The 26,532-nt window shown below is 48.5% G+C and overlaps 1 protein-coding gene across 2 annotated transcripts in view; it reads right to left on the reverse strand.

Moving 5' to 3' along the window:
- SEPTIN12 (septin 12) overlaps positions 1–26,532 on the reverse strand; it is a 72,709-nt gene that overhangs the window by 15,761 nt on the left and 30,416 nt on the right. For both annotated transcript variants that reach the window (XM_081887978.1, XM_081887977.1), the window contains exons 4-5: positions 8,648–8,836; positions 2,070–2,198 (exon numbers count right to left, since the gene is read on the reverse strand). In XM_081887978.1, coding sequence (XP_081744104.1) covers positions 2,070–2,198; positions 8,648–8,836 — 318 coding nt within the window. The remainder of the gene's footprint in view (positions 1–2,069; positions 2,199–8,647; positions 8,837–26,532) is intronic.

The raw sequence follows: 26,532 nt of genomic DNA on the forward strand, positions 1-26,532 counted from the left end.
AAAACTGATGGATTTATCCTGCCTTCTCTAACACAGAAGTCTCTCTCACATACATGGCTTCCATAGAGCTGCTCAGAGACTCACTGCGCGCCCCCATGTCCTCTTCCCCTCCCTCCATGGAGTAAGAGAGGATTCTTCCCCATTTTGCCTGTCCAATTTGACTGCAGACACTTTGGGCTCGGCTAAACTTCCATTTGTTCTGTGCCCTGAAAATATCGGACTGAGCGGTTTTCTGCTTGTCTTTTGCTTTTTATAGTTTACCGTATAAATACAATTTGTTGTTTTTGTTTTTAAAAAATAAGAAGACAGGTTTGCGAGAAATGCACGTGCTAATTTATATGCACAGATGCAAAGGAGGCATAGAATTTAAACAGAACAGCAATTCATCTCACCAGAACAGCCAGGTGACCCTGTCTCCCTTGTCTCCCTTCTCTCATGCTAATCAATTCCATCAGCTCATGTGCTTTCCAAATTTTTGTTAGCCATTCTTTCACTGTTGGTGGCGACCTATTCCCCCCCACCCCCCATTTTGTACCACAAGTATGTGAGCAGCTGCTATTAAATTCCACATTAAGTCTTTATGTTTTATTTGTGGAGCTAACTCGCCTAATAAAATTATCAGGGAATCCAATGTAAGATGTTATTGACGACTTTGTCTTTACTACCACTCCCTAAAAGATTGATTTATTCATTGCATTGCATTTTACTCAGAATATTTATACACTGCCTTCAGCAGAGCTTCTAAGACTGAGATGGGGTTCTCAATGCTAGGAGACAAATGTGGCCCCAAAGTCCTTTCCATCTGGTCCCAGTATCCAAAGCTCCCATTGTTCTAGGTGTGTTTTGTGACAGGGAATTTCCTTAACGCAAGCAGTATCTGAGCTCTGGGCATAGTACAGTGGTACCTTGGTTTAAGAACAGATTAGTTTATGAACAACTTGAATTAAGAACGCTGCAAACCTGGAAGTAGGTGTTTTGGTTTGTGAACTTTGCCTTGGAAGCCGAACATGTTTCGCTTCCTGTTGAGTGTGTTCTATTTGTAAATTGAGTCCCCTGCTGATATGGGAAAGCATGCCTTGGTTTAAGAATGCTTTGGTTTAAGAATGGACTTCCGGAACGGATTAAGTTCGTAAACCAAGGTGTCACTGTACTGCGCCTAAGATTTCAGATTAAAAGTGCCACTGTGGGAAGGAAAGGAGGACCTTTTTCTGCCTCCCCACTTCCAGCCACTCTCTGAAGACTGGAGAGGAGACCCTCTTAAGAATATTAGGGGGGTGGGCAGGGGAAATATGGGTTTGTGTTTTGCAGGCTTAAGATGAGGACTAGACCGTGTGAAAAATGAACATAATATTTTAGCTGCAGTTCATTCATTTTCAGTTTGTATTCTTGTTTAAAAAAAGTGTGCCTAGATATTCCGTTGTTGTGCCCATAACCTTGGTTTAAGGTGCCATTTAGCTCCTAGTTTTCACCTCTCAGTTTCTAGCACTGTCTGGCCCTCAGAGCTCTCCTTAGGCCACACCCCCTCCTAAGCCACACCCCTCAAGTCTTGATTGGCATCCCCCCAAAAAACCCTCAAGTGATTTTGTTAGGCTGGAATGTGTTCTTGAACCCTGAGAGTTATTCTTGCTTGCCTCAATGGAGGACAGAGAAGGGGGAGTGTGAAATGTGAACTAAAATGTGAACTAAAAAAGTATGGGAATGAGGGCTGACAGTAGGACAAAAGGAGCCACACTAGGTAAATAATGAGTTTATTAAGATTGTGGCTAGCAAGTACAGGAGAGAAGGGGAAGCAGATGTTTCCCTCAGAACAATGTAAGTGAAAAGAGGAGGCAGCGTGGTATACTGGTCATAGTGTCGGACTAGGAACTGGGAGACCAGGGTTCAAATCCACACTCAGCCATGAAGCTCACTGCGTGATCTTGAGCCAGTCACACACTCTCAGCCTACGTCACAGGGTTGTTAGGAAGATAAAATGGGAAGGGGGAGATTCATGGATGCTGGCTTGAGTTCCTTGGAAGGGACGTGCGATATAAATGTAATAACGATAATAATTCCGCCAGGGTCCTCACCGCGAGTGACGGAGAGCAGCTGCAAGGTCTTGGGAATGCATTCCTCGTAACCGGAGCCTGTCGGTTTCCGGCTGACCTTGGATTTGAAGAGCGTGTTCACCATGGTGGACTTGCCGAGGCCACTTTGACCTGCGGGTAAAAGGGCAGAGGAAGAGACGGCTGTGAAACCAAACCTAATACATTGGCGGCCTTCAGATCTCAGAAGGGCTCTTGCATGGGAGAAGATGGAACAAGCATGTTCTTCATTGCTCCAGGGAGGCGGGATTAGAGCAGAGATGGCTAAGAGACCAATTTCAGTGAAATCAGAGACCCTTATTCCCCTCCCAGAGCGACAATCCCCCAGAAACTCTGGAAATTGTAGCTCTCTGAGGGGAACAGGAGTCTCCTTACAACCCTCAGCTCCCTTAACAAACTACAGCTCCCATAATTCTTTGGTGGAAGCCTCGGCTGCTTAAAGTGGCATCATAGGGCTTTAAATGTTTGGTGTGGGTGTGGCCTTGCTTGTCTTGGGCTCTGGCTCCACCTAGTGTTGGTCTCCCTGCCGTCTGCCCTACAAGTCTCAACTGGCACATTTCAAGGGCAAGCAGCCACAGGGATGAAAAGAAAACCGTAAGCTATGGGGCACAATCCCACCCGGCCAGGACCCCAGGGAGACCTCCTTGGACGAAGACCCATGAGAAGAACCTGGGTACCAGGAAAAACTGGCTGCAGTCCTAAGGCAATTTGGAGTACTTTGGCCAACCTGGGGCCCTCCAGATGTTGTTGGACTACAACTCCCATAATCCCTTGCCATTGGTCATGCTGGCTGGGGCTAATCAGATGGAGTCCAGCATCTGGAGTGCCACAACTTGAGGGACACTAGTCTAATGGGCATTTTGTCTGCCCCCCTGATGACACCTTCAAATACATACCCAAACCCTGATATGTCTTTGTTATGTACTGAAGTTCTCACCCTGGGCCAGCAGGGGGATACTGTAGATAGTTATGCAAATGAAGGATCGAAAGTGACGTTCAGTGATTGGATAGTTTGTATGCAAATGAAGGATTGAAAGTGACTTTCAGTGGTTGGATAGTTTTAGAAAATGGCAACAGTTACATTGTTCTGGAGCTCTATATAAGCAGGCTGACTGAGCTCCTCAGTCAGTTCTGTTCCAGCTTACAAATAAAGAGCTACTTTGGAAGAATCGCTGTGTCGTCTGCTATGTCTACCCAGAACTTAACAGTCTTGACCCTTGATTTCCGCCATGGCCCCGACTTCAAAAGTTGAAGGAAATTAACAGCGGCAAAAAGCTGGGTCTTCTGCCTCATTCTGTGACCCTAATCCAAATCCCCCATTTCTCCACAGCTGCTTTTGGGGGTCCTGGCTGGCTGAGACTGTGCCCCATAGCTTACAGTTTTCTGTTCATCCCTGTGGCTCCTTGCCTTTGAAATGTGCTGGTTTTATCATCATGTCTTATCACCACCACCATCATCATTCTGTTATTCCATTGCACATATCTGTGTAGGAGGAAGGAAGCTCTGGAATGATGTCAAAACATCTTTCATCAAGTGGAAGGGAAAGGGAGGAGAATCTCCCATTAGTTTGCCTGATGATGGATGCAGTGGAACCCAGAAGCTTGCATACTCTGCAACCAACCTCAGCTGTTCACACCTAAGTTGCTAAAATGTTTGGTAAAATGTTACTACAAATGTTTGAGAGCCAACATGGAAACTGTGGCCTGTCTGTTTCTTTGGCCAGAGCTGTCTTTATCCACTATGCATGAAACACAACGGCGTTGCTGGTTTTGTCTCTCTCACTTCTTTTAAAAACCCAAATGTTGACTGGGCCTCTCCTTGTCTCTTGTTTACTTCAAGCTCTCCCCCGAGAGGGCTTATCTGGCTTGATAGGGCTTTCCTCTCCCTGTCACAGGCAGCTCCAATCTGCACCCCCATGCTGCCCCCTCCACAAGCACAAACACACCCCTTTTAAGTTCAAAAATGTCAAACTTCTCCACACGGAAAAAAAATGTTTCCCAGGATTGATTGAAACCAGATGTGCAGCCTCCAGAAAGGGTCGGAGGAGTCACAGCTGGAACAGCTTTTTGCTTTCCTGGTCCTCTATTCCAATTGCCCATCGTGGCTGGATTGCTTTGGCACGGCAGGAAAGGCGCTTGGGCAGAGGTCCAGCCTTGATGCCCTACTGATGGGGAAAGGACAAGATCAGGACCGAGAGGGGGTGAAGGAAGAGGCTCCCTCTTTTAGTTATGATGGGGAAGAGCTGTGGCAGAGCATCTCTCAGTTCCCAGCATCTCCACATTAAGACTGGGAGAGACTCTTGTCTGAAACCCTGAAGAGTCACTGCCAGCAAGAGTAGAGGTGGGGAACTTTAGCCATTCAGTCTAATTCGGCCGAGCATGGATCCCAGTTTGGCCCAGGAAGTCACCCCCCAAACCCATGCCCAAGAGCTGCCTCAAGGTGTGCTACTGACTGTCCATTGGCAAGTGTTATGTACTGTTGAATTGGATACAAAATGCAGTAGACTGACTGGTTCTAGAACAATAGGATTCAGAATTCAGCAGTCTGATTGGTCCTAGAACAATGCAGCAGTATGATTGGTCTGCAGGAGCCACCCAATCCAGCTCCAGATGGAAGTGAATCCACAACCTGATTGGCCTACAGGAGAATTCCGGAATCATGTGCAGCCCATTGTGTAAATAATGTATATAAAGCAGATACTTTGGGGAAACATTCATTCCTCCTCACCACTATGAGCTGAATAAAGAGCATGAAATCCACTCTTGACTCTGAGTATATGAGGCTGTTGCTACCCATAAGCTGACTGGCACTGAGAGTACACCTGTGGGGACTGGCTGTATGTACTGTGGAGCTTGCCTAGGGGAACCCAATAGCACAGCCAACCCCTGCAGAAAGCAGGTGGGAAGTTATTGCTGATCAGCCGATAGGCAGCAACTTCAACCCTTCAGTATTTTGTAGGAGCGATTCAAGCACATCCTGGAAATTTAGGTTTCTGAAACTAAAGTGGACTAATGTGCTGGTGCAACAAACCCACTTGACAACAGGCTTTTTGCAGTTAGGAAAGTGATGGTGAAAAGGAATGAAAATTGTGGGATGAACAAACGATTAAGAAGAAGATGCATTGTCGTCACCCAAGCAAATCAGGGTGAATTCAAGATGAATGCTCGTTGGCATGTAACCACCCTGTAAATAAATCAGAAGGGATGCGCCATGCAGACTGGATATAGTCTAACCCGGGTGTATGTTTTGTGGAAGCAAATCAGGATGGATGCTCACTAAACAGGTCATCTGGAGGGTTGCTGGATAAGATCCAGAGGTGGCGTTACCAGATACCTGCCAGAGCTCTTTTCTTGTTGTGCCTTGCTGCAAATTGTGTGGATCTTTATTTATTTACTTTGGACATGGTTGTTTCTCATCTACATTTATCCCACAGATGGAATGGTTGGTCTGGCTCTTAGATACTTTACCCTTCTTGGGAGAACTTTTAAATGAACAGGTGTGTTTATTAGGCAGTGTGGCAAAACTTCCTTCCTTCCTTCCTTCCTTCCTTCCTTCCTTCCTTCCTTCCTTCCTTCCTTCCTTCCTTCCTTCCTTCCTCTCTCTCTCTCTCTGCCTAACGTTAGGGCCAGTCCTGGGAAAGAGGGTGGCCCAGTGAAATGACTATAAGGTCCTTTAGGCAGCAAAATGTCTTGGGCTGGCCTTGCCTGTTCCCCTGTTTCTGTTAAGTACGGTGGGGTTGGTCAGGGAGGAGATCAGGGAGTCATGATGGAAATCCTCTTTAACCCCTTTCTGGCTTTCTGTGGTTTTGCTAGGTGTTCCCTGCACAGGTCCATGTCTCCTTTTGCAACCCTAAGAATGTGTGTGCGCGTGCGTTTAAAAAAGTTGAAATTCTTTGAAAGTTGAAATCTGCCATTTTTCTGCGTTGATTCATGGGGCAGATGCCCACAGCCAAGGGGATGTTTCAGGGGTGAATGTGTGTCCTTTCCTCATCCTCTGTGGGATCAAAGAGATGATGCACACCTGTCCTAACTCATGAGCGAGGCATATATTCTCCCTAGCCAACCCCCTCTCCTCTTATCCACTAGGGCCTACAGCCCCTGGCATCTCAGGCCCATCTATTTAGCAAGACAGCCAAGAGCCAAACGCATTTGTCTTGTAGCTGAAGTCCTCCTGGAAAAAAAAAAATCTCTCGAAAGAGTCTGTCTCCTTGCACCTGTTCTATCAGTTCCTCCTGGACAGGGAAATCCATGATGGGGATTTATCTGACATCTTGCGTGCTGCAGCATTTGCTCGGCACATCTTCTTTTTCTTTTTTAAAAAAATATCTTATCCCCATAATCCTCCCGACTTTCTTCCCTCGAGGATGTTTCAGGCCCCAAACAAAATCATTCTTCTTATTTGGGATTTGCTTTTTTGGCATCTCCGTACTGGCTTCTGGCTTTTGATCTGGAAATATTTATTGCCGAGCGCATCGCAGGGTTGTGGCGGAGGGTGTGTGTGTGTGTGTGTCTTTGGAGGAGCGCTCTGGACAAAGCCTTTGTCTGCATGGAGGCCAAGGAGAAGAAATTCCAGGAGGCTGGATGGTGGGAAAGGGCACGAGGTTGCTAGGAAAGAGTTAGAGGGTTTGCACGGCAGGCGAGGAGTCCCAGGGAAAAAAAATACACAAAAAGCCTCAGAGCGTCTCCCCCTCCCCACTAACCCAAAGGACGCTGCAGAACGCCAGCTGCAACACTAAAGGTAGTTCAAAGCTTCCATATTTGAGGGTAGCGACTCATGGCCTCTGGGGTAGCACAATGAAAGGGACTAGCAGCTTCTATGAAAGGGAGCCTATGTCCTCTCCAGATTCTGCCCTCCATCCATTTTTAGTGAGTGTATTCTGAAACAAGCCAGTTATGCAATAATAGTGATAGATTTCTACTGGGCTGTGGGGTGTATGGGGTAGTACCTCTGGGGAGGGGTAGTACCTCTGGTGGGGGACACGTCATGCTCCTCCTGGGGTAGTTTGTCCACCTTTGGTCACCCCACCCAGGACTTAGCTCTCACTTGAAGCTGTCAGAATGTGACAGCGGCCACACCCTGGGAGACAGCTTTGACTGGCTGGCCAAACTAGGTGAGGGTAGCCGATGGGGCTCAACCTTGCAGGACATCTTGGGGAGAGGAAAAGGCCCAGGACTAAACCCTACACAAATACCTGCCAAAGGTATTGCTCTGCTTTCCTTTGGACGACATCAGCAAGGCCAAAAGGGAGCCCAGGACCTCCATGCATGCTGCCCAGGCTTGTGTGCCAGGGAAGTCACTTTGGTGCTGAAAACGCAAAGTTCAACTTCACCCCCAGAGGCACACTCCATTGTCTTTCAAGGTAGATGGATGCCAACAAAAAAATTATTGTGCATTGTAAGACTCAGAGAAGTGCACATTTTTAAGGAGGGCTGTGTTCTGGTTCACATACCTTTCTGGAACGTGCAAATTAGGTGGGTTCACCTTGAAATGAGAGCTGAATCAAATTTCTTCTGCTCCTTATTCTCAGACAGAGTCCTCTCCCCCTTTTTATCCTCCCCCTGGCTTTCTCCCAAATGCTGGTCTTTTCTTTATTCATCCTTTCACACATGAGCTCAGCTTTACAGCTGCAGGCACTCGGCCTGCCCTTTGCCCAGTTGCATCTCCAGGGACGCCAAATTCTGCCGTGTCAACAGATTTGCTGGGGAGGCCTGGAGACGGTGACCATGACGTGGGCGGAGGAGAAAGACGGTGCCTCCGTTTCCCTGCCCACGCTTTCCCCTGCTGAGGGGAAACTACGAGCAAACTCAGCCTCCTGAGCTCTCGACACCTGCGATGCTCTAAAAGCCTTCCAGGGGAGAAAGTTCACAACACAGCCTTCATCCTGGCTGTGGTCCTGTGTTATGGAGCACAGCCCTCTATTTGAAGGCCTCCTGAAATGCTGCCTGGTCCAAGTCTGCCTTAAAGGTCAGGCACTCAAAGAAGAAGAAGAGTTTGGATTTGATATCCCGCTTTATCACTAGCCTAAGGAGTCTCAAAGCGGCTAACATTCTCCTTTCCCTTCCTCCCCCACAACAAACACTGTGAGGTGAGTGGGGCTGAGAGACTTCAGAGAAGTGTGACTAGCCCAAGGTCACCCAGCAGCTGCATGTGGAGGAGTGGGGAAGCGAACCTGGTTCACCAGATTACGAGTCCACTGCTCTTAACCACTACACCACAAGTCACTTATTCACAGCATCTGGACCACAGACTTAGCAATTGCAAAGGTTCCCTGATCGCAGACTTCCCTGCTAGGATGAAATGCATTGCATTTCTATTTAAAGGGTGATAATTATTTCTAAATATGCACCCCCCTCTCTCTCTCTCTCTCTCTCTCTCTCTCTGTGTGTGTGTGTGTGTATGTGTGTGTGTGTGTGTGTTTTAAAGACTTCCAGTGTACAGGGAGGCTCTTCTAAGGAGAACAAAGCTCTGGCATGTATCTCTAGGAATTAAGCCCTGTGTCACCCCCACGCCAGACCTTCCCATTGGACGAAGCCTGAGCGTGGCCCACAGCACCTGCTACTCACCTACAACCATGATGTTGAATTCGAAGCCGGTCTTCATGGTCTTGATCCGCATCTGGTCCATCACGGCCTCGATCCCCACATAGCCAAAGAGCTTCTGGTCTCCTGTGCTAACGGAAGGGCCATCCCGAGATAGCTGCTCTCTTGCCGGCTGCTCCTCCATGCTCCTCCGCTGAGGCTCAGGGCTACTCTCTGAAACCGGAAGAGAGAAGGGAAACCTGAACCAGATACTCCAGGTGGGACAGGAGTTCCTCCACGCGACTTACTCTTCCCCTTCTTCTCGATCCGGTTGCCCTGCTGTACTTCTGAGAATGAGTATTGTACGCGGAACAGAAACTCAGTTTAACTGACCAGACTGCTTTATTTCTCTCTGTCCCTCAAAACAGAGGGGTCCGTGAGCCACCAGGGGTCTGTGAGCTTCATTCAGGGAGTCCATGGCATGTCTACAGCAAATAGTCACATTTATTTCTAACTGTATTCCAAAATTCTTTCTTTTATTTCCTATATTGTATTTTTTGCACTACAACACAAATTGGATTTATTTATTTATTTATTTATTTATTTATTTATTTATACCCAGCCCATCTGGCTGGGTTTCCCCAGCTACTCTGGGCGGCTTCCAACAAAACACTAAAGTACAATAACCTATTAAACATTAAAAGCTTCCCTAAACAGGGCTGCCTTCAGATGTCTTCTAAAAGTTTGGTAGTTATTTTTCTCTTTGACATCTGATAGGAAGGCGTTCCACAGGGCAGGCGCCACTACCGAGAAGGCCCTCTGCCTGGTTCCCTGTAACCTGGCTTCTCGTAGCGAGGGAACTGCCAGAAGGCCGTGGACCTCAGTGTTCAGGCAGAACGAATACAATGCAAGAAACAAAAGAAGCAACACGGATACAATTAAACATCACATAGCACATTGCAGGCAAATAATAAAGAGGCCCGACAAGACCGCCTGTGTTCCGTATGTGTGTGAGCGCATCTGTGCGGTGTTTGGGAACCACTGTCCTAAAAGAAGCAGGGGTGCAGCTTTCAAGGAGACAGAGCGCCCAACGCTGAGCCTGGGCTGCCCACTCTTCCTATGTTCACCTACGGAACTCAAGGCCACAATACGAGGTGATGGCCGCCAGCTGAAATGCTGTTCAAAGGGATTCAAATTCATGGAGGAGGAGGTTGAGGCTACATGTTGATGGCTGCTGGACACAATGGCAACAGGGAACCTCCATGTTCAGGGGTAGTCTATCTCTGAATACCTGCTAGCGGGGAGCAACAGCTGGAGAAGGCCTTCTTGCCCTTCTCATGCGCTTCCCAAAGGCATCAGGTGGGCAAGCATAGGAATCAGGGGCGCTGGACTTTGGTCTGTATCCAGCAAGGCTCTTCTTTATATTCTCTCCCCCCTACAAGGTCTGTTTGCAGCATTTGGGACATTTTAGTTTAGAGAAAAGTCTAGTAAGAGGGGACATGACAGAGGCATATAAAATGGCATGAAGGAACGGGAGGAAACAGCTACCAAGAGCTACCAGCCTATGCTCCATGGACAGAGGCAAAAATTCTTCTTAATACCAGTTGCTGGAAATCACAGGAAGGGAGAGAGCTCCTGTGCCCAGGTCCTGCTTTAGAGTTCCCCACAGGCATCTGGGTGGCTTCTGTGAGAAGAGGATGCTGGACTAGGTGAGCCATTGGCCTGATCCAACAGGATCTTCTTATGTACTCCCCCCCTCCAATACTTAGGTTTGCATGAGACCCGAGGAGAGAGAGCAAATCGTGTTTCAGTTCCACTGATTTCAATGTGTCTGCTCTGAGCTCTGCTAGAATTGGATGCAATCCCCTTGCTTTCTTTTATCTCACTTCCAGAGAACCTCCAAAACTACCAGGGGAACTTTGCAAGGAAGGGATCTCTATTTGCCCCTAGCCATGGGGTGAGGGGGAAAGGCCTTGAGACCACCTGACAACTGCACTGCAGCAGGGCCTCAACCGCAGCCAAGGTCACAGAATCAAAACGCTCTGGAGTTGGAAAGAACCACAAGAGTCATCTAGTCCATCTTCCAGCAATGCAGGAACCTTTTGCCCAACATGGTGCACGAACCCACAATCCTAAGAGTCTCATGCTCTACCTACTGAGCTATTACGAACATCTAGCTTAGTGCTGTCTACACTGACTGGCAGAAGCTTTCCAGGACTACTGGGAGATGCCATAGACCAGGAATAGGCAAACTCAGCCCTCCAGATGTTTTGGGACTCCCATCATCCCTAATCACTGGTCTCGTTAACTAGGGATGATGGGAGTTGTAGTCCCAAAACATCTGGAGGGCCGAGTTTGCCTATGCCTGCTGTAGACGAAACCTGGGGCCACTGTGTGCAAAATAAAAACACTACCACTGCGCTTCTCTCTAGCAACATAGGAAGCTGCCGTATACTGAGTCAGATCAATAGTCTATCTAGCTCAGTATTGCTCTCCAAAGTTAAAGGCAGGGATCTCTTCCAGCCCTGCCAGGAGCCCCTAGGGATCAAAACTGGGACCTTCAGCAGATGCTCTACCATGCAGTGATGACATCTTCGCTCTACTGAGTCAGACCTTTGCTACAACTAGCTCAGTGTTGGTTTGCTAGCCACCCTCCAACCTTTTCAGGTCCACTTTTAGCCCCAAACGTGCATATGGCGAGCCAATTCTTAATTGCTTACCATATCGTTGCACAGCGGTAGTGCTGCTTATGCGACCCAGTAGTGGATTCTGACTCCAACAGCTGGAGACCAATGGCCTACCCTGACAGGCTGTGCTCCCACCCCAGGATTTCAGAAAGGGGTCTGTCTCAGTCCTACCTGGCGACGCCGGGGATTAAGACCTTTGCACGCAAAGCAGATTCTCTCCCATACAGTTGCAGCCCTTCCCTCTGCAGAGTCAAATCCCTGGTCCATCTAGCTCAGTATACTACCTACACAAGCCGGCAGCAGCAATCCAGGGTTACAGGCAGGGCTCTCTCCCAGTCCTACCTGGAGACGCCGGGGATTGAACCTGGGACCTTCCGCATGCAAGGCCGGTGCTCTCCCACTGAGCTAGGGCCCTTCCCCTGCAGCATGCTCATTGGGAAAGAGACCCAAAAAGGGAAGTGGAGGAATACACACAGCTCTGCAACTTCCCTGGCAACGGCAGAGGCAGACCCTGGGGCTCGGAAGAGAAGCTCAGCAAACAGATTGGAATACGTAGCCAGGAGGTGTCAGTGGTGGGGGGCGGGGGGGATCTCCACAGGGCTGTGCAGGGGGCTGGCAGTAAGCCAAGGGGTTTGGGAGCTCTGCCGAGGCAGCATCTTGCAGAGCAAGCGGAGATTTTCTCCCCCACCCCTCCAGGATCAGAGAGAGAGAGAGAGAGAGCTCTCCAGACAAGCAGACCCGCACAGCCTTTCTCAATCTGTGGGTCCCCAGATGTTGCTGAACTACAACTCCCATCACCCCTAGCTAGCAAGGCCAGAGCTCAGGGATGATGGGAGTTGTAGTCCAACAACATCTGGGGACCCACAGGTTGAGAACCAGTGCGCTAGAAGTACCTGCACCATTTATGGGGAAGACACAACTCCAGCTGCAAATATAAAGCTACACGCAGATATATGGGAAATGGGGGGGGCACTGGCCCAGGTGCGTAACACGGCTCTTGGTGACCCTCTCTCTGGCTCTTGGGACTCTTCCCACACCCCTTTCCCCCAGGCTGCACCCTTTGCTGGTCTTACTTCATGCCCTCATTGGGTGTTTACCTTTCCCCGAAAATGTGTCCTTGAACTTGCCAGGCTAGAGGATAGAGAGGGAGCATCCATCCCCTCCAACACATCGAAGGGAAAAAACCAGGACGCCATCTTCCTGTTTTTTCTTGTGAGAGCACAGCAAGATATTTTGGGTGCCACGATTTTGTGCAATTCTGCCCTGCGATTTCGCCTTTTAAAAAGTGCTTTTTTCAGGGGGAAATCATGTGAGATCACAGCGCCTCAAATGGCTGCCGTGCCCTCACAGGGAAAAATGGGACGTCCCATTTTTCCGGGACAGTTGAAGGGTGTGAGGGAGGTGGGAGTATGTGTAGAAACCAGCCTGCTGTACAAAAGGTAGAATTCACATTTGTGACTCTGGCTCCTTTTGCCTCTGGCCACATCCACCGCTACCAGCCCATGGCCCTCAGAAGGTTGCTGGAAAGGGAATGTGGCCCTCTGACTGAAAAGGCTTCCCTGCCCCTAGCCTAGGCCCTGAGATCATGTGGGGTGTGAGATGGCATTTCTCAGCAGAGCCCACAGGATGGGTGTGAGGGGAAGAAGGAACTGAAGAACGGAAGACACCGCTTCGCCCTGAAATATGCACAGCATTTCTCAGCAATTAAAGCACGGCAATGTTTGGGCCAAACTTCCAGGGATGTCACAAATTTGTCACTAGACTGTCACTAGAGGCAGCTGGGGGGGGGACCCATTTAGATCAGGGCTGTGAGGCTGGAGTAGGGTGGGTTTAACACAGTGGTTCTCAACCTGTGGGTCCCCAGACATTGGACTACAACTCCCATCATCCCTGAGCTCTGGCCTTGCTAGCTAGGGGTGATGGGAGTTGTAGTTCAACAACATCTGGCGACCCACAGGTTGAGAAAGACTGGTTTAACCCTGTCCCCTCTGTGCTGACTCCCTGATTTGAATACAGCTGCTATTAATATTGTACCTGCCTTTCTATAGCCTCCAGGGGGATGATTCAAAGTTGGAAAAACAGCACTGGGGGGAGGAGTTAGGTCCTCTCCCCCAGCAAATGGCACTGATCCCACCCCTCCCCACTCCTCTAGCTGCTTTCAATGGAAGAAAAAAACTGTTTTGAGCGCCAATCATCAATCTCCCACATCACATGCATTGAAGACCGGATAGCTCAGTTGGTGCTGATAATGCCCAGGTTGCTGGTTCAATTCTGGTATGGGACAGCTGCATATTCCTGCACTGCAGTGGGTTGCACTAGAATATCCTGAGGGTCCCTTCTAACTCTACGATTCTAAGTAGTACTGAACTCTGTCCCTTTAGGAACCCCACCCCCCTACACCACCATTCTAGGGTCCTGATCTGGACTGGGTTCCCCTTGCTTAGAAATTCATGGGGCGGGGGGGGGGGGTGAAGAAGCAGAAGCAGCTTGCACTGCAAAGATGATGCGTAGTTTGGCCGCGAAGCGGTCTGAGCCCCCATTGCCATACATGCGTGCTCATTGGGTACGTGACCTTGCAGCCGCTGTTCACGTGGAAAAGACAAAGCCTCTTGGCCAATCGGAGGCTTTCCATTTGCACAACAACCCTGATTATGCACTTGCATTCACAGGCAGGTGTAGGGCCCCCTCCCGCCTGCTAACTCTCCCTGCTCAACAAACACACACTCCTCTGCCCTGGCACATAGTATCACAGAGGAATTAAGCTTCTGAATTCCAGTTCCTGAGAACCACAAGCAGACAGAGCACTGTTGCACTTATGTCCTGCTTTTGAGTTTCCCGAAGGCCTCTGGTTGTCCACTGGGAGAAGAGGATGTTGGAATAGATGGGCCTTTGGCCTGATCCATGCAGCAGGGCTCTTCTTGAACCTATATAGTATTCAGCACAACTTCTGACATCCTCACATTCTCTCACTAAAGATCATGCTTTCCCCTCTCCAATAGGCAATGCTGAAATCTGCCCCCTCCCGCCCCCTTACTCTACAAACAGAGTCTGCCTTGCATGTCTCAAGCAGGGTGTGTCTTAAGAAAACTCAGCATAACCATTTCCCTTAAGAAAAAAAACAAATAACCGAGTTTAATCTTGCAACAGAATAGTTACAACTCAAACATATTGAGCAACACTGGATGGGTGGTTACGAGCTGGGAGGGCAAGAGCGCAGGGGAAGGTCCCTGTTTCAATCCACGGCATCTCCTGTTTGAAGGATCCGATGATTCAAAGGATCAGAGGTGCCCCATAGGCCACTCTCTAACGCCCCCCTCCCTGCTCCCTTGGTCATGAGGTGATGAGTAGAGGGGTCACCTTCTCTTCCCTTGAAAAGGACACAGAGCTGGAGGAGGAAGTTGGGAGAGTGACACTCAATGTACTTTTCAAAGACTCACAGCTCATCCTTTTCCTCCGCACATGTCTTCGCTTTAAAGCTTTGCGTATAAACAGTTTTCTTTCTTTCTTTGTCCTGGTGCATTCCCTGCGTTTTACAGCTAAATTAGAGCAAATGGCAACCCACAGAAAATTCAATTACTGACTGATCCAATTCTGTAGCGAAAAACTTTTTTTTCCAGGGAACCCCCCCCCCCAAAAAACCCCACACCCTGCTTAGACACAAAGCTTTAAAAGCCAGATCTGTGCTTAGAAATGAGGCACAAAGGGAAGTCGGGGGGAGCCGTCAGATGATTTCTGCTGGATCCACCTATAACCAAGACCTCTTGGAAAAGTTAAGTATGCACATACTCTTTCTCTCTGTGGGGTGGGCAGAGGAAAGCAACAAGAGTGGGGTGCCCGTGGCACTTCCTCAAAAATCAAAACGTGTCCACGAGCCTAAAAAGGCTAGCAATCCCTGAGGCAGCTGGCGGTAGCAGAGATTTTGGAGAGTTGCTATCAGTCAGAGGAGTCAGTGCTGTTCTAGGTAGACTGGAGGCCTGCTTCAGAAGAGTGTTCAGACAACCCCACTGCACAAAAGGGATGGGACTTTATATACTGACATATGTACCTAGATTGGAGCAGGGTGCCTCACCCTCCGGCATGGTAGAGGTACACGTCTACATTGGTACGTACACATAAACCATCTTCTTAATCACTGTAATCAACTGCCAGGATTCCCAAGGACACATTTAGCATTGCATACAATTTGGCACTTCTGGAGACTCAAGGGGGTGGCTGAAGCCCTGAAAAGGTCACCCTGGACAACGTGAGCACAAACTAATACCCACCCACAAAAAAATCTCTATAAAGGGAAAACGAGGCCATATGACATAAGAGCCCACTGGATCAAGCCAATGGCCCATCCTGTTCTCACAACGGTGATTTCCTTTGGGAAATCCCAGGAGAACCTGAGCACAAGGCTACTATGCCCTTCTGTGGTTTCTGGCAACCGGTATTACAGTGGTACCTCGGGATGCGAATGAGATCTGTTCTGGAGCCCCGTTTGCATCCTGAATAGAATGTAAGACGCGACGGTGCGTTTGCGCATGCGTGGGTCGTGTTTTGCCACTTCCGCGCATGCGCATGACATCATTTTGAGCGTCTGCGCATGCACAAGTGGTGAAACCCGGAAGTCACGTGCTCCGTGACTTCCGGTTTGCCGCAGAGCGCAAGCCAAAAGCGCTCAACTTGAAGCACATTCAACCTGAGGTATGACTGTAATTTATAACTGGTACATGGCTCAGTTGGTTAGAGCATGGTGTTGATAGTGCCAAGGTTGCAGGTTCGATCCCCCTATGGTATAGGTGCATATTCCTGTATTAGATAGTCCTCAGGATCCATTCTGACTCTACAATTCTATGATTTTATGGTGTTAACTGGCCAGTTGTTTACCAGGATCTGGTCGCAGAAAAACCAGGACTGCTGCCAGTTAACCAGGGCAATTGCAACACACACTATTTTCCCTTGAAGGCTCGCTTGCTATTATTCTTTATCCTCCCCGTATGGAGATGCAAACAGTCTGAATCAACAAGGTTCCTTCTCGCCAACTTCCAGCAGGACAGGCGCTAGTTCAGCTCCTCATCCGCTTGGCCCTTATGGCTGGTTTCCACAGCAGCAGACAACCCAGGCCGAATCCAGTCAGCCCGGTTGTGCGCAGCGGGAAGAAAATAATTCGGCAAGAATGAAAACACACACACACAGCGCACGACTCTGTAGCCAAGTGGAGATGGCAGGGAGCCCTCAAGCTGTCAGCCCCTTGAAGCTTTTCCACAAACAACGGCAAGTTCCAGGGGGAAAGGGACCCCTCACACCAACAGCAGCTGGTGCCTGGGGAGGAGGAGGAGGAGGAAGCTTGCCAGAGCTTCGTCATCTCAAAGAAAGAAGGAAAGAGAGGAGAAGGCTCAGTTCTTCTTTTACGGTTTCTGCCCAGAAAGCCTTGCCCCTTAATCCCAGACATGTGCGGTGATTGCTTGTGGCCACTTAGTGGGAAACTAAAGAAATCCTGCACCCACCAAAAAAGTTCATGCAACTTTTGCCAAGGCTGTGTATGCACTGGGTGTGGAAGGATCTGCCCATTTTGAGTCTCCCGGTTTCTCATTTCCACCCCCCCCAGTCTTAATTTCTCGACATTTCTGCAGCAATCTGCAAATCTTGCTTTGAAGAAAGTTTCCATGTGAAAGTTCAGCATTTCAGTGCTGGTTTCTCTCCCAATATGCACTTTTGACTGATGGCTGTAAGCCATGCACCCTTCTGTGCCGTTTTAACTAATATATGGGTTTTCATGCACAATTTCTACATATGTATGCATATATTGTAAAGATGGGTTGGCTGTGCACTGTGAAATTCAAAGAACTGCAAATTTCAAAGGATGGCTGTGCTTCGGTTCTCATATTGTTTCAGAAAGTGCAGATTTCATAGTTTCACCTTTAAATGCAAACTGAAGCCATATTCTCCCCCTTCTTTAGTACACACAATACGGTTAAAGGATCTTATTTCCCCCAAAGAATGCTGGGAGCTGTAGTTTACGAGTACTGGGAACTGTAGTTTTGTGAGGGGTAAACTACAGTTACTGTGGTTATTGGGGGTGGAGTCACAGGCTTTAAATGTATGGTGTGTACACAGTAAAAACTTTGGGCATAGAGAGGCAGCGGCTGGTCCCAGGGACTGGTATGAATGCAGGCAAAAGCACTGCAGTTTCCAGGTGCCTAAGCAGGCCTAAGTCTGGTCCGTTCCTGGATGGGATAACTTCCATGATGGAAGAAAGGTAGGAAATAAATGCAATAAAATAATAACAATACTGTTGCCTACACATCTTGCTTTCAGGCTTCCAAGAGGCAGCTGCCTGGCAACATTTGGGAACAGAATGTTGGGCTAGATCAGGGATGGAGAAAGTTGTATTTTTTTAGCCTTAAGATCATGTTGTGTCACAGGCAACCTTTTGGGGCATCACTTGGCAGTGGTAAAGGTAAAGGTAAAGGGACCCCTGACCATTAGTTCCAGTCGTGGCCTACTCTGGGGTTGCGGCGCTCATCTTACTTTATTGGCTGTGCTGGTCACACGCTCCCTCAGATCCACCTTTTGGTGGGGCCTGCCAAGATCTTTCCACCATGGACACCACCATAAGGTAAAGGGACCCCTGACCGTTAGGTCCAGTCGCGGCCGACTCTGGGGTTGCGGCGCTCATCTTGCTTTATTGGCCAAGGGAGCCGGCGTACAGCTTCTGAGTCATGTGGCCAGCATGACTAAGCCACTTCTGGTGAACCAGAGCAGCACACGGAAACGCCGTTTACCTTCCCGCCTGAGCAGTACCTATTTATCTACTTGCCCTTTGACGTGCTTTTGAACTGCTAGGTTGGCAGGAGCAGGGACCGAGCAACGGGAGCTCATCCCGTCGTTTGGATTTGAACTGCCAACCTTCTGATCAGCAAGTCCTAGGCTCTGTGGTTTAACACACAGCGCCACCCGCGTCCTTGGCAGTGGTAGGTGTGGTCAAAGACAAATATGTTGGAGATGTCACACACACACACACCCTCTCCAACTTCTATCCAAGGAAGCAGAAGACTTCTTCACATTTCAGAAATAAACCGCACTGGAGCAAGACAGTTTGAGCTTATCACACCGATCCTGGTCTGACTGCACTGGCTACCAATTAGTTTCTGGGCCCAATTCAAAGTCCTGGTTTTGACCTATAAAGCCTTAAACAGCTCAGGACTGCCTCTTTCCATATGAACCTACCTGGACCCAGAGATCATTTTCGGAAGCCCTCCTTCGTGTGCCTCCTCCTCGAGAGGTCCAGAGGGTGGCAACACGAGAACGGGGCCTTCTCTGCAGTGGCTCCCTGTCTGTGGAATACTCTCCCCTGGGAAGTTTGCTTGGCACCTTCATTATACACCTTTAGGCGCCAGGCAAAAACGTTCCTTTTTCACCAGGCCTTTGGTTGATTTGATTAACACCCTATGCCCTTTTAAAATGTGGGGTTTTTTTGGGAGGGGGGGGTTACTGGGTTGTTGTTTTTATTTTTATTTTGTTTTTTGTTGTTTTACATTTTGATTTTGTTTTGTTAACTGCCCTGAGACCTCTGAGTATGGGGCGGTGTATAAAATCAACTACTACTACTACTACTACTACTACTACTACTACTAAGCAAAAGGGACTTGAGGGCACAGAGCAGGGACAATGAGGGTGTGTGGCCTGGGGAGAGTTCAGAGGGCCAGTTGGAGAGGCCTTGAGGGCTGTGTTTGATACCCCGCCCTCCCCGACTAAGATTCCTCACTTTTCAATAAGACAAACTTACGGTGTGATTCAACAGGAATCATCTTGTGTTCCATAAACAACCAGGGCTGACCTGCTCAGGTTCCACTTTCTTAGGGAAATCCAAATACCATTTTCCCAGCAACAGCAGCTACAAGCCCAGAAGTGAAACAAGGAAGTTTCCCCCAGAGACTTTGGCACTGCTGCTGTTTTTATTTTACTGTTCCCATATTAAAATTATATATATATATATATATATATATATATATATATATATATATATCACAGCATACAGTATGCAATAGAAACAAAATATAAAACATAATATAAAAGCACCAAGCACATAATAAAAACAAGGAACAAAACACAGCAGCGGAAATGCAAAGCAATTGCCATTTCCTTCCACCCTGATCCTGACAGCGTGTTTATAATTATGGATGTGGATTTGTAGACCGACAGCATTTCCATCTGGCTTGCAGGTGTCTGGCCTGGGAAGATGCCAACTGCCTGCAAAAGCACTATATAGAGCCAGGGAAAGTTGACCCTTAGAAGTCCTTATGGCTAAGGGGCCAGCAATCAGGAGCCTGGGAGCTGAATCTATCCACTGAAGGCTGCTCTCTGGCTTCCCGCCGCTCCTTGAGCTATTGGCCCAGGGTGATAAAAAGAGGGAGGCATAGACACAGGAGTGTGACTGCTAAGAGGGTATGATGCTCTCTTCCTCTTGCTGGAGCAGAACCACTTCAACCCCACCCCCGGGTCCTCATTAGTCTATTTGCAGTGGAAGGCTGCAGAACTTTGGCAGAGATCCTTCCTGAGGTTAGTTCCCATACTGCTGCAACAACATATGAACAAAGGAACCACATGGTTGGGGCCAACGGTAACATTCTCACTCAGGCCAGGTGCCAGGTACCATTTGCATGGGAAGGAACCACGTCACTGGCACTATCCAATGGGTGCTCCGCTCTGGCATAGGAAATACCAGAGTCCCATAGCTGCTCCTACGCTTTGATGAGTTGGCCCCAAGCATTTCCACCACATCCTACCCCAAAGGAAGGTTGTGGACCAGACTTCCATAGCTCAAAGAACTGTTTTGCCTTTTAAGAAAAACGCAGCCAAATGGATCAAAGGGGAATGGAGCAACTTCTCCCATGAGGAAAGACGACCATGCTTGGGGTGTATAAAACCATTCAATATGGAGAAAGTGAAAAGGGAGATGTTTTTCTCCCTTTCTCCATAGTATAAGAACTCAGGGACACCGAATGGAGCTGGAGGTTGGAAGATTCAGGACCAGGCAGCCTTTCAGAGGATGCCTTTGAACAGAGGACCATCCTCTGCAAAGCAGGACATGTTTATGCCAGCTTCAGGTAAAGGCAACCTAGTCTGCTTTAAAGATCAGGAGCCCTAAGAAGAAAAGACTGGGTGGAGGACACAGACATAAGTAAGTAAGAAGACCTGGCTGCAGCATCAGGCCAATGGCCCATCTAGTCTAGCATCTTGCACACAGTGGCCAACAAATTCTTCAGGTGGGAAACCTGCAGGCAGGACCTGAGGGCAACAGCAACTCTTCCCACTTGTAATCTCAAGCAACTGGTATTCAGAGATTGAGGGTGGGGGGCATTGGGTGAACAGCAAGACTGAGCAAGTTAACCCCCATCCACACCCTTCCTCACTAAGTTGAGATATACAGTGGTACTGTCAGGTGCCATAAGAAAGCAGCAGAGATAGCACAGGATAGTATGCACCCCGGAAATGATCTCTTTCAGCTTCTGCCTTCTGGAAGAAGGTATAGGGTTATAAAGGCCAGGACGAGCCGCCTGAGAAACAGTTTCTACGCAAATGCAATTCTGGTTCTAAACACAGCATAAGGGGTCTCTATGGTATAGTGTATTTTAAAATGGGGTTTCAGAATTTTTAGGGGGTTTTGAATGTTTTATGTAGTTTTTCAATTTCATTGTTCTGCATGGGACAATGACAATAAAGATATCGTATCGTATCGTACCCTGGGTTACATACGCTTCAGGTTACAGACTCCTCTAACCCAGAAATAGTACCTCGGGTTAAGAACTTTGCTTCAGGATGAGAACAGAAATCATGCTCTGGCGGCGCGGTGGCAGCAGGAGGCCCCATTAGCTAAAGTGGTGCTTCAGGTTAAGAACAGTTTCAGGTTAAGAACGGACCTCCAGAACAAATTAAGTACTTAACCCGAGGTACCACCGTGTTTTATTTCTGGTCAAATTGCAAATGATAATACAGTAATTATTTCAAAATTTGCATCTATCTCTATAGATGAGCACATGCATGTTTCATGGTCCTCCTTTGTCCTCTTTTTCAACAACAAATAGAATGAATGAATGAATGAATGAATGAATGAATGAACATGCATGGAATCCTCCTCATGCCCTGTGCAGTCAGATGATGTCAGCACCCCTCAGATATGTAAGGGCCCTCCCCCACTTTATATATTAACTTACATTTTTATTCCACCATTCCGGTCACACTGCCTTGGCGACCTCACAAGGCTCTGAAAACAGGGTGGGGAAACCCATGGCTCTTCCATAGGTTCTGGAACTACAACTCCCATCATGCTGACTGGGGCTGTTGTAGTAGTCCAGTAGCATCTGGAGGACCACAGGTTCATCATCCCTTCTCTATAACATATGAAAATGCAATTACAACCTGTGCACAAAGAACAAAATCTAAGAGGTTTCTGCCCTGACTACAGCAAAATTCCTTGAATGGATAAGGCCACAGCTAAGTGGGAAAACATCTGCTTTGCATGCAGAAGGTCCTAGGTTCATTCCCAGGCATCTCCAGGCAGGGCTGGAAGAGACACCTGCCTGAAACCCAGGAATGCTGCTGCCAGTCAGTGTAGACAATATTAAGCTAGGTGGACCACTGGTCTGATTCAGTATAAGACAGCTCCCTAAGTTCCAAATGACAGATTTGGAATAGTTGTCCAGAACTGTGCACCTGCCCACTGCCTCAGATGCCACCACCTGTTTCCTTCTGGTAAAGAAATGAGGCCTGCCTTCGTCTTGGCTGCCATTCCATAAGGGCAGCTTAGTAGAACTTCCCGGCTTGTGGCTCACCTGCGATGCTGCCAACTGTAAGATGCTGCCAACAGCTACCCTAGCTGCTAATCTGGCACTCTGAACGTCTGAGCTGTGTCACCTGCCCAGGCTCAGTGTACTCACCTGTGCTCTAAAGAGGGGGTCTAGCTCTTGCCAGGAAGGATGGAGTGGGAGCTGGAGGTACTTGGGCTGGTCCAAGAATTGCCCTGGCAACACTGGAATTCTCTGCTACGGGAGGACCAAGAACATCAACTGCCTCAGGAATTCCTAACTGAAGGAGAAGAGACTCCTTTGCCCAAGACTTAGGGTACACTCAGACATGGGGAATATTTCTTCAGTTTTCTTGCTTATAATGCAAGCACTTCTGTCCTGTTTTCCAACCATCCTTTCACACTGCAGCACCTGCTACTGTCTGACCAATAAACTGCCAGGACACACTCAATTTCATTCACGCCAAGTGTGCGTGGTGTGGCACAACAACAAACGTCGCTGGACAACATTGCTACTCCCCACCTTTTCCACACATGTCCATGGCTCTTCTCCCATGAATACAGCAGGAAATAACTGCCCCATTTCGTCACTTCATACATGCAATTTTCTGGGTTAAAGGGGTTGCAAATGGATTTCCCCTGGAAGCAATTAACAAGGAAATGAGCACTAAACTTCCACAAGATTTTCCGCTAGATTTCTGCAAGTGGCTTTCACTTTGTGCAAAAGCTCAAATGTAATGCACAAATTAAGCTTAAGAAATGCCAGGGAAACAGAATAAACTGTCACGGGGAGGCAAGCCTTATTCTCACAGCATCCCTTTGGCTAACTATTCCTAAATATGATTTACACGTGCAACATCACCAAGCCTATGGAGCCTACCAGACGTATGGTTTGTGGCTTGAAAGCCAAAGGAAACCCCCAGTTTTTGAAGCCAGAGGCAGCCAGCCAATGCAGGATTGCTGTTGTCCTCAACTATCAATCAATTGAATGTGTTAGCTACCTAGCACAGGATAGGGTCTAGGCCAGGAGTGGGGAACATTTTTTTTCCACCCCAAGGGCCACATTCCTCTCTATGCAACTATCTTAGGGCCACATGCCAGTCCCAGGTGGGGCCAGGTGCAAAAATTGGGCAGAGCAACAAATGCCAATCTTACCTTTGTGCAGTAGGCTAGCAGATTCCATGCACACTCGCACACCCCTATCCAGGCAAGCAGGAGCCATCATCACATTTAATACCACTATGGTGCCATTTTAAACCATCATGGCTTCCCCCAAAGAATTCTGGGAGCTGTAGTTTCTTAAGAGTGCCGACAGTTACGTATTAGGAGAACTCTCTAGCCTTCCCTTCCCAGAGCTACACTTGGCAGAGTAGTTTAACAATCAACTCTTCCTTGAGAATTGTAGCTCTGTGAGAGGACTAAAGGTCTCCTAACTAACAGCTTCCAGCAAACTTGAACAAACTACAGCTCCCAGAATTCTTTGGGGGAAGCCATGGCTGTTTAAAGTGGTATCACAGCTGTTAAGTGTGCACTGAATGTGTGGGAAAGAACCAAAATGTTAAACCACTTTAAGCAAGGAGGGGACAAAATATTTGAAGGTAGGGTAGGGATGGGGAACCTGTGCCCCTCCTCCGATGTTATTTTCTTTGAACTGGGGAGCATTCCATTCTAAAATTAAAAATCCCTCTATAAAGAAACAGGGGCTGTATAAACACCATACGTTTAAAGCACATTTACAGAACATCCCTGCCAACACCAAAGAAACCTGGGAATTGTAGATTGGTAGCGGTGCTGGGAACAATAGCTTTGTGAGGAGGTAAGCTACAATTCCCAAGATTCTTTTTTGGGGGGGTGGGGTGGGGGTGTGCTTTCAATGTATGGTGCTGATACAGAATCCTACACTTAGAAACCTTCCCCCGACACACACATTTTGCATGTGGCTGTAGAAGGTCGCATCTCAAGATTCGGATCTGAAAGCAACAGGGTTCCAAGGCCACCTCCTCAGCCACCAACTCGCTGTGTGGTTTGCAGCAAGTGACTCTCTCCAAGCTTTTGTTCTCCAACTGCTCAAGGAGAAGAGCACCCTGCCACCTCGCTGGGCACACTAGCAAGGACAAACAGAAACAGCAAAAAACTTGCCCACGATTTTTTAAAAAGGACTATATAAATGATGTGTGTGTGTGTGTGTGTGTGTGTGTGTGTGAGAGAGAGAGAGAGAGAGAGAGAGAGAGAACTGAAGACCTGTGACTGCCCAGCAGGAGAGAGAGATGGAGAAAAACACCACAGCTGAAAGAGAGGACTGGCTTTTCCAGAAGAGCTACACACCCACCCAGCCCTTGCACTGTCTGCAACATACAGATGGGGGAAGCGAGTTGCTCTGCAGTTTAAACAGTGATCACTGAAGGGGAAAGGATGTCCAGGGATGTGTGATGGCCTCTGTCAGGGCGCCTGCACCCTGGAACCAGAATACCACCCAAAAACCCCTTCTAGCTGGGCCTGAGCATCACGGCACATGCTGCATCCCTGCTTTCTGGTCCCCAAGGATGCTGGTGAGGACCGCATTGAGATGCTCACAAGGGCTTCACAGGTCCCACGATGGCCATGCGACTGCAGACACCCCCACCCCCCTGGATGGTTCCTGGGAGGAGACCCATCTTGCCTCCTGGAGCGCCAAGCTGCCACCAAAAAAGCAGGGACCTTGGGAGACAAAGGAGAAGCAGGCATTTGTCCTCAAGCGCCTCGAGTTCTTTGTCTGCCAGGTCCCAGCCCCCCGCCTTCCTTCACAGAGGCCCCTCCAAAAAGCACATCCATTGCCCAGCTTCCTACCTCCTCTCTATCAGCCCAGAAGAAGGCTGCAGGGACTCCAGCGAAGGGTCCCCCCTCTGCTCCCCAATTCCATAAGCAGAGCGCCCAGGATCTGCACCTCTTTTTCCTCCTCCTTTGCCTTCAGCTCCCAATCATCCTCATGCTTGTCAGAGCCAGAGAAGGAGTCCCCTCCCCTCTGTCAGCTCCCCTATTGGGATCAAACAAGAGCGGGAGCCAGGCTGCCTGGAACACATGACCAGAATGGTAATCATCCTTCCTGCTCCCCCCTCCCTCCCCTTTCCTGGGATCCCCGCTCTCATTCAAGGAGAACAAGCCCTTGCAGGATGTCTGCCCGTTTGTGTGGGCATATAATTGGTGCAAGCCAGCCTGTCTCCTCGTTTGCATTTTGAAGAAAAGGGAAAGGAAAAGAATCAGCCCAGATGATCATCATGTTGTTCTCGTTGCCCTGGCCCACTTTTAGGTGAAGAAAGGGCTGGGGGAGGTCTGCCCACAAGCATTATGCGGGAGGTGCCAAGGCTCACATTGAAATGTGCTTTGTGGCTCCCTTGTGCATGTGGTTTTTTTAAAAAAAAAATCAAATGCATCTTATCCACTCTGTGCCATTTTTTTTTAAAAAAAAATAAATTATGAAAACATGATCGCAGAAAACCTGCAATTGTGCATGTTGAATAAGCTGGTTCTGCAACTGCATTTTATTATTATTTCAAAACAATGAGTCCCTTGTGTGTTTTGAATATTTTGTTGGGAGCTGCCCAGAAGGGGCTGGAGCAACCCAGTTAGATGGGCGGCATATAAATAATAAAACTATTATTACTACTAATAATCAGCCCTGAAATGAGATGGGAGGAGAACACTGAAAACACTGGATGGGAACAATTTGATGAAGATGCTATAAAGATTCTCTGCAAGGAGACAAAGAAGATGACAATTCCAGAGGAGGGGAAAGTACTGTCAGAGTTCAAGGATCCAGCAGACAGAAATATTAAAGGGAAGGGGCAAAGCAGGGGCAGCGAGGAGAATGGTCTGGAGAGAGGATTTGTGACTGTGTATGTGTGGTGGGGAGAGTCCTGAGGGCCACATAGAGAGGTTTGGAGGCCCACATTTGATCTCTGGAATGAAGCCCCGCCCCCCAGCCCTACACCCTCTTGCAATTAAGCCAAAAGTGTGCATAACTGAAGCAAATCACCTATTATTCCCTACCCACACCTGCCTGCATTCCCCCTACCACGCTTTGTCATTTTCAGACTGAAGCCTCCTTGGGGCAGGGACCTGCCGTACCTGTCCTTTGTAGCGCCACAAAGTCGATGGTGCTGTGTAAATGAGACTAATCCTGCTCCTGCTTCCTCCGGAGGCAGAAGCTGCGAGAGTGACTCTGGCAGCCACCTCTTGTGGCAATCTGTAGAGCTGGCCCCTCAGTGGGAGCCAAGAGTCGTCCCAAGAGGGAAATACACCCAGGCTATTCCACCCCCCCCTTTCCGTGGGCAGGGCGCAAGTCACAAGAGCTTCCTGCCTTGTGGTTTCTTTTTCCTATTGCGAGTGCTGAGCTGTATCTTGCTAGGAGGACGCAAGAACAGAGAGACTCCAAGGAGGTCCTTAAGGAGGAGAAGGCTATTCATGGCCGCTAGCCA

Source organism: Podarcis melisellensis, assembly GCF_964234715.1.
Source record: "Podarcis melisellensis genome assembly, chromosome: 14".
Classification (NCBI taxonomy): Eukaryota; Metazoa; Chordata; class Lepidosauria; order Squamata; family Lacertidae; genus Podarcis; species Podarcis melisellensis.